Genomic DNA, 12,874 nt, shown 5'->3' with positions numbered 1-12,874 from the left:
TAGAGATGTCTGAAGGGGTGGGTGCTCAAGGTTAAAAAAAAAGGGGGGGGGGGGCACATAGAACCAGGCTGAATAACAACAACCCACATTCATGAAGAACCTAATATGGAATTACTACATATCACTGTCATCAGGTGAGGACAATGCAACACAAACATGGCCTATTTAACCACTATACCCACCAGGTAAAAACCTGATGGGTACAAAGTTGCTGTTGAGGGGTTGCTGCTGCTCCTGCTGCTGATAGTGCTGATAGCAAAGGTTACAAAGTTTGGTTTGAACCAGATTTAGTTTTGACAAAGAATGTTCCACACTTGCTGTGGACACTGGGAATGTGCCATATGTCTTCAGCAGCTCAGTCGGGTTGAGGAAGATCAAATGTGCATTGTTTACTCTGACCACTGAAAGAAGGATATCACACTGATTAGTGGGATGCATGAGTATGAAGCACGAAAGACCTTAAGTCCTGTCTGTAATTTGTGTTCATTCTCAATGTCAGAGAACTGGCAGGGTTTCTTCACAGCTTGGTGTGCCTCTGTAGAGATTATTGCTGTTTTCCAATTCTCTGGGACTGTCGGGCATTGAAAGGCATTTAAGATTTCCCATGTGTAGTTACCTTCTCCTTCAGAAAGGGTTGAGAAAGCATGGTCTTCAGCAGTAGCTGTTGTGGCAACAAACAAACTTTTCTGGCACTTTCCTCCTCCAAGCTTGTCCAGGGGCCTCAGATGGGGCCCAATGATACAGCCTTCTCTGTAGCCTGTTCAGGTGATCTCCAGACACAGGATGAATTCGAAATTGATGCTTTTGAGAAGGATCATTACCTGCTGAAGAGTCTGGGGTATCTTGCTGTAGTATTTCCATAAGAAACTGCATGACAGCTGGGAGGATCTTCCTCATTGTCTTGAGGGCAGTTTCTCTGCAAGCCCACGTAGTGTCTGACAGCTTCTGCAGATCCAGTGTACAACTCAGGGTACAACTGCTTCTACATTTTAATAAATACAGAGTGCTACAAAAGTGTAAAGCTTTTCAATTAGGATGGAAAAGCTTGACTTTGCGCTCTCTACAACGGGAGGATTCAGGGTCACTGGAATGGATCAGGATATGTTTTATGTGTTTAAAGTGAGTGTGGATGGTTGTTTGTCTCTCTATCTTTGTGGCTTGTCTTGCCCTATGGCCCTCAGTTGGATAAGCAGAATAACACAGCTGTAAATGGATATATGTTATTGTATGTGACAAAGAGAAAATGGTTGTTGACAGATGGATTGTTGGTTTGTATGTCTGCAGTCTGTCAGGCTGTCTGATCACAGAGGAAGGCTGTACTTCTCTGGCCTCAGCTCTGAGCTCCAACCCCTCCCATCTGAGAGAGCTGGACCTGAGCTACAATCATCCAGGAGACTCAGGGATGAAGCTGCTCTTGGCTGGACTGAAGGACCCAGGCTGGAGAATGGACACTCTCAGGTATAGAGAGGATGTCTGATAGAGACAAAATTTCCTCTGTCCATCAGTCGGTTCCTGTTTGTTTGATATAGACGTGAGATGAACTGATTTATTGGAGACATTAATGTAGTAGGTCTCAAGGGAAAACTGCAGATATCTCAGTATATTATTTATCCTAGATTAAAACAGCCACTGGGAGCAGAGGAAACAGTTGTGTTTAGCAAAAGAAAAAACATTATTATAGTATAATGAGAACTGTCGTAGAAGCTGAAAACTACAGGGATATGTTTTCTGTAAATTTAAAGGCAAGCAGCCCTGCAGAAATATATTTATGTGTTTTTATTGCTTTTAATAGGCAAAGGTCACAATGTACTTTGAAATGTCAATACACACTTTTAAAGTAATGGAACTGAAAACGATGGAATAAATAACTAAATTCACTATTGACCCAGGTGGAAGATAGAGATAACCAGATTTACTCAGGGCCTTCTTGATGTGATGTTCTTCTGCTTCCCTGGCCGCGGTGTCTGTGGGGATGGTGTTCGCTCTGTGTTGCAGCATCCTGATGACACCCATTTTGTGCTCCAGTGGATGATGAGAGTCAAATCTTAAATACTGATCGATATGTGTAGGTTTACGGTATACATCAGCTTTTAGATGTCCCCCATTACTGATGGAAATCTTACAGTCTAAGAAGGCTAACCTGCCACTTTTCATATCCTCCCTGGTGAATTTGATGTGTCGGTCCACCGAGTTAATGTGATCCACAAAATCTGATACGTCCTGAGATTTGATTTTCACCCAGGTGCCATCCACATACCTGAACCAATGACTCGGTGGTATTCCAGGGTAGGATAACAAAGCCCTCTTTTCCACTTCTTCCATGTAAAAGTTGGCCACAATGGGTGAAACTGGGAACCTTTCATGGCGGGGTGCGCCAATGTGGTTTAGAATAGAATAGAATAGAATTCAACTTTATTGTCATTGCACATGTCAAGTACAAGGCAACAAAATACAGTCTGCATCGCTCCAGAAGTGCTTTAGCCATAATAGATATATTACAAAATATATATTAGCAATAATATAGATATATAAATATATTAAAGAAATGGGTCTGTTATAGGTATGAGGGTACAAAATATGGGTCTATTATGGATATGTTAAAATGTACACGGTATGAAGGTATGTTATGAATATACTATAACTATAAGTATGTACAGGCTGTAGTCGATGTACAAGCTATGTACAGGCTATGAACAAGATATAAATATGAAACTATACAGAAATATGAAGTAAAAAGCTATGCAGAAATACAAAATTAAAAAAGCTACACAGAAATATGAACTATGCAAGTTATAAACAGTTGTAAACAGTTGTAGAATTATAATTGTCATATTGTACAGAATGATTGTTGCATGGTCCCGAAAGTAGACACTGAAGGAAGGCGCTGCATTCTCAACAAAAGGCGAGCCTTTATACTGGCCAAACACGTGAACAAAAACCAAAAGAAAGACCAAGTTTAGGTAAACAGACAAAAGTAAAACTGTGACTATGACTTGAACTAATACTATGACTATGACTAGATAACATGAAGGGAAACAGGCAGACATCCTGACAATGAACAGTAAGAGACAAAGAACTCAAATACCATTGTTTCTACTTGTAGTAGTGACCCTTTATGTAAAATAGGTGGAATGCAGATACAGGACCAAGAACAAATACACTTGGTCGGTGCTGAGAGTGGTCCTGTTGCTGAGGTTGGGGTCATCCTGTAATCTCTGTTGAAATCTCCCAATTCTTTGAATCTTTGGGCTGAAGGAAGGACAATACTCGGTGTATAAATGCTCAATCAACAATCCTTTATTTCCATACAATTTTCACACAATGAGCATAAAACCATCCGGATGGGGAGAGATGCATGAAGAGGGTTACAGCAAATCTCAAAATGGTGGTGTGTTACACAGCTTTTTATACTTTCTACTGGCCCCCACCTGGTCGTAAACCTAAACATTCACAGTCTCTCTTATCTGTCATGGCGCCTAAGTTATGACCTTGACTCCCTGTCTTTCTACCCCCTACAAAGGTGGGGGCATGGAATGTGGTCTGTTTTTGCTATTATCGTCCAAAGGTCCTTCGCACGCAACATTCTCATCATGATTTAGCAGTTTGAAATGTCAAGAAAACAGTGTAATACATTCACAGCAGATAAATGGCGGCACCCACCTATCTAACAAAACCCAAAGATGGTCACATTCTTTCAACCCCAAAAATATACTGGAACATTTGTCTAACATACTACAAAAATGGTCATGTTCTTTTAACCTAAAAATATAATAATATAATAATATATAAGGGAAACTAAGCTACATACTTTGCACACAACCTAGACTAAGGGATATATTTATGTTCTACAGCTGTTAACATAATTCATCTACCTTGACTATGGGTATAAGATAACATAGTTTAGAATAATAATCTCACATCTCTTACGAACTACCTCACATCTCTTACGAACTACCTCCAAAGGTTCAGTGACTGGAATGCAATTGAAGAGAGATGTAACATCATACGAGACCATGAATTCATCTGCCTCCATAATGACGTCTCTCACCTTCTCAAGAAAATCCAAGGTGTTCTGGATGTGGTGTTCAGAGCTGCTTACCAGCGGGTTGAGGATCGAAGCGAGAAACTTAAAGATGTTATAGGTGATCGAGTTGCTCATACAGAAATTAAGTCATACGTATTTTTGTCACAATTAAGAACTGCAAGAATGTTGTTGCATTGCTAAGTGATGGGAGGGCCTTCCTCTCCTTCATGCTGAAGTTGAGGTCACTCAGAGGTCAGAGGTCATCTACAGTAACCACACTGACACCAAGAGGAGAAAACAACAGGCAGCAAAGGCAGGGAGATTTCCTTTCCATCTAAACAGAAGAGGAATATAAAGATAATGAAGGTCACAGTTTGAAACAGTCATATTTCATTCAATACAGTGGTGCACTGACAGATCAGGATCAGTCCAAATCATCAGCAGTTTAATCCACGTATGGATTGAAGTATATTTGCTAAAATGTTGGACTGTTTCTTTATCAGTGTCTAACAGTATGTGTATGAGAGCGATGTAATGTCCATGTGTGCATGCTGACTGTGCTGCTCTGACCCCCCTCCTCCTTTCAGGGTGGAGCCTGCTGGAGTCCGATGGTTGACACCAGGTCTGAGGAAGTGTAAGTGTGTTTTTAATGTGATTCATGAAAACAAAACAGCACACATTCAACCATCTTCATCATCCTGATGTCAGGAGTCATCATCAAAGTGTCAATCAATGAACAGATGATGGATCAATAACTGCAGCTGGATTGTGTTTGTTCTTTCCATCAGATTCCTGTCAACTCACAATCGACACAAACACAGTACACACAAAGCTCCAACTGTCTGACAACAACAGGAAGGTGACACATGTGGAGGAGGTTCAGTCATATCCTGATCATCCAGACAGATTTGATGTTTATAATCAGCTGCTGTGTAGAAATGGTCTGACTGGTCGCTGTTACTGGGAGGTTGAGTGGAGAGGGCGAGTTTTTGTATCAGTGAGTTACAGAAGAATCAGAAGGACAGGAAACACTAAACACCGTGTGTTTGGATACAATGAGCATTCATGGAGTCTGGTCTGCTCTGTTGATGGTCCTTGTACTGTCTGGCACAGTAAGATTGCAACATCCATCTCCTCCTCGTCCTCCTCGTCCTCCTCCTCTGTCTCTAACAGAGTAGCAGTGTATGTGGACTGTCCTGCTGGCACTCTGTCCTTCTACAGAGTCTCCTCTGACACTCTGATCCACCTCCACACCTTCAACACCACATTCACTCAAACTCTTTATCCTGGGTTTACACTCTGGTCAACTGGTTCCTCAGTGTCCCTGTGCTGAGTTGAGTGTAAAGAGTGTCCTCTTCTTATAGAAACACTCTAAAGATGGAAGCTCCCATTATTCCAGGATCCTCATGTTGTCTTTTTCCACTCAAAGCTTCACAGTGAATATCAGTATGTTGTGTTTCTCTGAAGCTCAGTTCATAACCAGCTCCTCTGCATTTTCAACAAGTCTGAGCTCATTAAAATGAATCCAAATGTTTGATTTCTCTTTCTTAATGAGATTTTTCCATCATGGCTGTATAAGTGGACATCCAATAGTACTCAGTGTATCAAATATTAAAGACATTCAGCATCTCTCATGTTTCTGTCATTCTATAAAAACAGCTGCTTTGAAAAAACTGATCCAATCAAAGAAACATGAACTTCCATAATAATCTGATCAATTTTCATCATTAGATCATTAATAATAATAGAAAGTTCTTATTTTGGAGGGACCTAACTATTACCGCGGAAGCACTAGGTGGTAGTCATGCCCTACACATGTCCTTGTGCAGTTGAAAATAATCCACAAAGTCGGCTTGCAGTAAAAAACAAACATGCAAACATTTATTTTCACAGTCTCAAGATCACAGTAACCAGTCTGAATGTCCTGTACATTGCCAAACACGGTAAGAAAACGACTCCACAGCTGGTTAAAGCCTCCACTACTCCACAGTGCCAATCCCGACCGCTCCCCCATGTGCACAAGCCATCTCTAGACCCAACTGTCTTAGCTAATTATAGGCCAATCTCCAACCTTCCTTTCATATCAAACATCCTTGAAAGAGTAGTTGTCAAACAACTAACTGATCATCTGCAGAGGAATGGCTTATTTGAAGAGTTTCAGTCAGGTTTCAGAGCTCATCACAGCACAGAAACAGCTTTAGTGAAGGTTACAAATGATCTGCTTATGGCCTCTGACAGTGGACTCATCTCTGTGATTGTCCTGCTAGACCTTAGTGCAGCGTTCGATACTGTTGACCATGATATCCTATTAGAGCGGTCAGAACATGCTGTCGGTTTTACAGGTACTGTACTGCAGTGGTTTGTATCATATCTATCTAATAGAATCCAGTCAGTTCATGTAAATGGAGAGTCCTCTTCACACACTGAGGTCAGCTATGGTGTTCCGCAGGGTTCAGTGCTAGGACCAATTCTGTTTACATTATACATGCTTCCCTTAGGCAGTATCATCAGAAGGCATAGCATACATTTTTACTGCTATGCAGATGACACCAGTATTAATAAGGAGGCACTATTGCTGCCCCCCCTTAACTCATGCTGCCCCGACATCAGCCAGCGCATTTGGGAGATGGCATAGGCACCGATCGGTTTTCTATCACCCATTTGCTCGGAGTAAGGGCGCCCTCCATTTGCGAGGTGCACCTGCTGCTTGCGGCACAAGGAGGAGAGGGCGGGGCAGCGGGGGATTCACTGGCTGGCTGGAGCAGCATCTAATAACCAACTCGCAAAATAAAACAAAATAAAAACAAACCAACAAACACGAAAACACCAGATATTATGATACACACTTATAATTTACACCGATGTTTTTTCGAAATTCTATAAGCGAAAAGTGAGCTCAAGAGCCCTCGATGTGCCTACTCGCTGCTGAAGTCAAAGTAAACTTTATTGTCATCTCCGCTATATACAGTACAGTATATAGAGAGACGAGACGATGAGGCTCCAGTTACAACAGTGCAAGTAAATAAGAAACATATAAGAAGAGTAAGTAAATAAACATACACTTTAGGACTAGGGGTAAATGGATCAATAACAATTTAAAATTTATAATTTACAGTTTGATGATTTAAAGTCTCACAAGCAACCTGTCAAAAGGGGAGGGGGCCCTGCCGCTTCCGAATAGAGCACATTTCATTCATAATGTTGTAAATCCAAGCCCATTATGTATTCATGATTTGAATTCAGGGTTGTGCGAAACCCCAGAATTACACCCTAGACAAAGTGAATCTGTGAACGAGAGTCCAGTTGCTGATGAAGTGCTTGCGTTGTGGGCATACTCCACCCAGGCCAACTGGTCGCTCCAGGTCACTTGGTTCGATGATGCGACGCAACGCAACATGGCCTCCAGCTCTTGCTTGGCCCTTTTGGTCTGACCATTAGTCTGGGGGTGGAACCCGGAGGACAAACTGACCTGAGCTCCCAATTCAGCGCAGAACTCCTTCCAAACCCGCGAGGTGAACTGAGGGCCACGGTCGGAAACGATGTCCTGGGGTATGCCGTGGAGCCGAAACACATGCTGCGTCAGTAACTGGGCCGTCTCCAGGGCAGAAGGAAGCTTGGGCAGAGCAATGAAGTGGGCGGCCTTGGGAAAACGGTCAACAATGGTTAGAATGGAGGTGTTACCTGAAGAGGGACGCAAGCCGGTGACGAAGTCCAGGGCGATGTGCGGCCATGGGCGTTTTGGAGTGGGTAACGATCGCAGGAGGCCAGAAGCAGGTGAGTTGGAGGTTTTGTCCCGTGCGCACACCGGGCATGCCGCAAAATAGCTCTGGACATCGAGAATAAGAGAGGGCCACCAAAACAAACATTGTAGAAAGGAGACAGTGCGATTTTTACCTGGGTGGCACGAAAACTTGGCAGTATGTGCCCAGTGAATGACCTGACTACGCGCCGTAGGAACATACAGTTTCCCCTCCGGGCCCATGCCTGGGTCGGGCTCCCGTCGCTGGGCGTCCCTGACCACCTTTTCAATCTCCCATGTAAGTGCGCCCACAATGCAGGTGGGGGGCAGGATGGGTTTGTCCTTCTCGTCCTCATCGGTCTCCGGTGCGAACTGGGGCGACAACGCATCGGGCTTAGTATTCCTAGAACCGGGCCTGTAAGTAATGGAGAAGTGAAAACGAGTAAAAAATAAGGCCCACTTGGCTTGTCGGGCATTGAGGCGCTTGGCTGCCTGGAGATACGCCAGATTTTTATGGTCCGTCCACACCACGAAAGGCTGCTCAGTGCCCTCCAGCCAATGTCGCCATTCCTCGAGGGCCAACTTGATGGCGAGCAACTCCCGGTCGCCCACATCGTAATTTCTCTCAGCCGGAGACAACCTGCGGGAGAAGAACGCACAGGGATGTAGCTTGCCGTCGATCCGTTGGGAGAGAACCGCTCCCACACCCGAATCGGACGCGTCCACCCCCACGATGAAAGGCCGGCCGAGGTCCGCCTGGACGAGGACCGGAGCTGAGGAAAACAGGTGCTTGAGCCGATCAAACGCCTGCTGGGCTGTGGAGGACCACTGGAAAGACAACTTAGGAGAAGTTAGGTTGGTTAGAGGAAGGGCTACCTTGCTGAAATCCCTGATAAAGCGGCGGTAGAAATTGGCGAAACCCAGGAACCTCTGCATCTCCTTGCGGGTCTTGGGAACAGGCCATTCCACTACGGCTTTGACTTTGGCCGGGTCAGCTCGCAAACGCCCCTGTTCTACAATGAAACCCAGAAAAGAAACAGTTTGCACATGGAACTCACATTTTTCCGCTTTCACAAAAAGGCAATTCTCCAATAGGCGCCGTAGAACCAGACGTACATGGTTGATGTGCTCAGTCTGCGACCTGGAAAAAATCAGAATGTCATCCAGATACACAAAGACAAAATGGTTAATAAAGTCCCTGAGCACATCATTAATCAGGGCCTGGAAGACTGCAGGGGCGTTAATAAGACCGAAAGGCATCACTAAGTATTCGAAGTGCCCCAGGTGGGTGTTGAAAGCCGTCTTCCACTCGTCACCCTTGTGGATGCGAACCAGATGATAGGCGTTCTGAAGATCCAGTTTGGTGAACACGACCGCTCCCTGTAGTAGTTTGAATGCTGAGGCCAGCAGGGGGAGTGGATATTTATTCTTAACTGTGATCTTGTTCAGCCCTCGAAAGTCAATGCAGGCCCGCAGGCTCTTATCTTTCTTTTCTACAAAAAAGAATCCTGCTGCTAAATGTGAAGTAGATGGGCGAATAATACCTGCGGTCAGAGACTCCGTTATGTAGCGTTCCATGGTCTCGCGTTCTGGTTTAGACAGACTGTAGAGCCGACTTGTTGACAGGGGAGCGCCTGGGAGTGGGTCTATTCCACACTCGTAAGGCCAATGTGGAGGCAAAGACAACGCCTTACTTTTGCTGAATACCTGGCTGAGGTCGTGGTATTCGGAGGGCACCAAGGACAGGTCGAGGGGTGAGGAGCTTTTCGCAGAGGCGGTCCCGGGATTGTCCGGGACAGCGGCAAGTAAACATTGTTCATGACACCGCGTGCTCCAGCCAGTTACACACCCTTTGGCCCAGTCGATTTGGGGGTTGTGACATTGGAGCCAAGGAAATCCCAGTACCAGTGGTGTGTGGGGGGCTTTGAATACCAATAAACTGATTTTCTCAGAGTGATTTCCCAAAATAATGAGTGTAACCTCCTGAGTGCGATGTGTGACGGAGGCTAGATGGCCGCCATTTAAGGCTGAGACCTTCAGGACCTCTGGAAGGGGAAGTAGGGACAAGTCTAAGATTTTGGCTAACTCTTCGTCTAGGAAATTTTGTTCAGAACCAGAGTCAATGAGTGCGCAGCAGGAGTGAGTGAGGGAGTGAGACATTATTTTGGCAGGGCAGCTGAGGTGAGGGAACGCTTTAGTTGTGGCACCCGCCAGTATCCCCACAATTACTGACGGGCTGACTCTTTTACTCGGTCTAGGCAGGAGTCAACAAAATGTCCTCTTTTTCCACAAAGAAAGCACTCACCGGTCCGTGGTTTGCACCCCAGTCTAGAGGAGGAAAGCTTGGCTCCGCCGAGCTGCATGGGTTGCTCTTCATCCCCGTGTTGCTCCTCCTCCTCACTTCTCCACATCAGAGTAGGAAGGTCCCTAGATGTACCCGTGCTCCCGTGGAGAGGCGGGCTGCGTTGGAGCCGTATGAGGTGAGGAAATCAACATACCTTTAAGCTCTGTTATGGCTTGCAGAAGCGCGGTTTGTTCCTTTGAAACGTGCTTCAGCATTTGCTCGTGTCGCTCCAAAACCTCCGCTTGGAAAGACAGCTGGCGTGAAGCAGAATCCGCTAGGTCCATGGTGGTGGGATTATTCTGTCACGGAAAAGAGGGACCCAGGCGCAGTTCTTCTTCACAGAAACACAGTGTGTTTATTTACAGTGAAACAGACAAGCAAGTCCAACAATTCACTCAAAAGTGCAATTTTCCAATCGTGCTTGTCCCTTGCTCCCAGTGCGTTCCGTGTTGTAACTCCCTTAGTGTGTGTCCTCCCCAACTCGCTTCTCCGCTCGCCCCTCCTGGAGGAAGAAGGAAAATCCACCGTTAGCCACACGCTCGCTGAATAAAAAGCTCACATTGCTCGCACGGACTATACCAGTTCGGAGTAATAATCCCACGTCGACTGTTGCCGCGAGTCCAGGTTAAATACCTCTTTCTAGCCGGGAGGAATGATTACCAACGGCTGGTCAGTTAATCAGCTGCAGGTGGCCGGCAACAGCAAAGAGGGACTCCCAATGACGACAGTCGCCAGGACACGCCTCTCCCACGGCGCGCACTTCCGTAAACAGCCCCGAGGACCGGGGAGGGAGAGAAGGAGAAGCAAACACACACAGAAAACATACACACAAGCAGAGTCGTCCGGAAGGACCGTCCGACTGTGACACATAGTTTCGTTTCCCTCTCTTTTATGAGTTCTCAGCCAGATCTCGATCTGATAATGTGTAGCTTGCTCATCAGCTCAGAAGAGACCGCAACGCAACCTCACAGTGGTTTCACATTCAGCTTCTCCATCATGTAGTTTTCAGCTGTTTCATACAGGGTTCAGCATATTAGTTGTTTTCATAGGTGTGCTCTATATCTCAACTATGGCTCATAATAAGACGACAGTCTTTCAAACAGGTTAAGTGCCTCTATGCACGTCATTAGTTTAAATATTTACCTATTTTACTTCATATGTCATTGTACTGAATTTGAGCAACCCTGAGCTTAATGCAGATTACTATTAACAACTGGTTAAATTAATGGTCTGGAGCACCGGCTGTTGTTGATCAGGGCAATCTAAAGAATCTGCGTTTTTTTGCTTTTTGTGGATTTCTCCACCTATTTGCACTGATTTTACCTGCTCCGGCTTGTTGTTTTTCAAACCATTTCTCATCAGGTGTTAATTTTACTTGTTTATTCCCCATTTTCAAAGATTTTGCTGGGCCGTCGCTGGCACGCTTGACTTCAGAGTGGTTTACTGATACGGCCTTCGACTGCGTTTTTTTGCTTTTTGTGGATTTCTCCACCTATTTGCACTGATTTTACCTGCTCCGGCTTGTTGTTTTTCAAACCATTTCTCATCAGGTGTTAATTTTACTTGTTTATTCCCCATTTTCAAAGATTTTGCTGGGCCGTCGCTGGCACGCTTGACTTCAGAGTGGTTTACTGATACGGCCTTCGACTTCACCCTAACGGTGAAGCGGTATCAGTTTTATGAGATGAAACTCAACCGTTCTCCTTTGTCACCAGTACTCGAGCCTCAGCAAAGAAAACAAAAATGGAAGTAGTTCAGCAGTGTATTGTGCTGTAAAATCAACTTACTTCCAGACATACACACACATAGACATTTGCGCGTTAATTTGTCACGAAGTATTTCACGGCTACCCCTAAAACCAGTCTAAACACAGTTCCTTTTGGCGAACCTATTTTAATTTCTTTATTTCAACGTGTTTCATCATTTCATCAACGTGTTTCATTTGCCTAAACATATTTTAACTTGTGTTTTAATTTGCCTAAACGTATTTTAATTTGTCACGAAGTAATTTTGGCTACCTCTAAAACCAGTCTAAACTTAGTTCTTTTTGGCAAACTTAAACCTAATTTACCACATTTCTTTAAACCTTTGCGGCCGTTTTATATACCAAAATAGTGTTTCTCACCCTCAGACGTCTCACTGGTGGTTCGGATCGTCAGACTGAATCCCACCGCCGTGGACCAGACCGGCCCAAACTCGAATTTACGATCCGGGTCTTTTCGGCCTCGTCTTAGAGGGCTGTGCACAGACTTCGGTGCTGGCTTCCCACGGCGTCAGGAATCAGTGCTGGATCTTGGAACAGAGTCACAGATAACAGTTCTGATGTTTTCTGATCCGGCTACGAAGGACCAAAACAATGTCAAGAGATGTATTCTAAGACACTTCTTCAGCTGAGAATCAGAGAGGAGAAACACACAGTTTTACTTGTATACAAGGGCAGCACAGAGCACTCGCACGAGACTGAGGACTCTGATACTCGCAGCTCTGAGACTGCCCTGGTCTTTATTTATAGATCTGTGGGCGTTTGTTCCTTACATTGGAATGTGGAGGTGTATATGTATGTGTGTGTGTGTGTGTGCGTGTGTGTGTCAGAGTGTGACCCCATAAACGACTTCCCTTAACCTGCTGGTCTGGAAAATCCAACAGTTCATCTATATGTAAAAAAGTCACTTAGACTAAAACTGACATAGTTACGTTAATCCTACCTTAAAACAATAAGACAAGGTACGACCTTTCCCATGCTCCTAGGATGTGGGGGTGAATGCCA

The 12,874-nt window shown here is 44.8% G+C and overlaps 1 protein-coding gene across 1 annotated transcript in view; it reads left to right on the top strand.

The window, feature by feature from the left end:
• LOC146504712 (protein NLRC3-like) overlaps window positions 1–5,712 on the top strand; it is a 245,145-nt gene extending 239,433 nt beyond the window's left edge. Inside the window, exons 12-14 of the mRNA XM_085183401.1 lie at window positions 1,285–1,458; window positions 4,612–4,658; window positions 4,813–5,712. Of these exons, the coding sequence (XP_085039527.1) occupies window positions 1,285–1,458; window positions 4,612–4,658; window positions 4,813–5,357 (766 nt within the window). The 3' untranslated portion in view covers window positions 5,358–5,712. The remainder of the gene's footprint in view (window positions 1–1,284; window positions 1,459–4,611; window positions 4,659–4,812) is intronic.
• The last annotated feature ends 7,162 nt before the right edge of the window (window positions 5,713–12,874 follow it).

The sequence above is a fragment of the Neolamprologus multifasciatus genome, chromosome 13, assembly GCF_963576455.1.
Source record: "Neolamprologus multifasciatus chromosome 13, fNeoMul1.2, whole genome shotgun sequence".
Classification (NCBI taxonomy): Eukaryota; Metazoa; Chordata; class Actinopteri; order Cichliformes; family Cichlidae; genus Neolamprologus; species Neolamprologus multifasciatus.
This window is presented reverse-complemented; position numbering and strand designations above follow the sequence as displayed.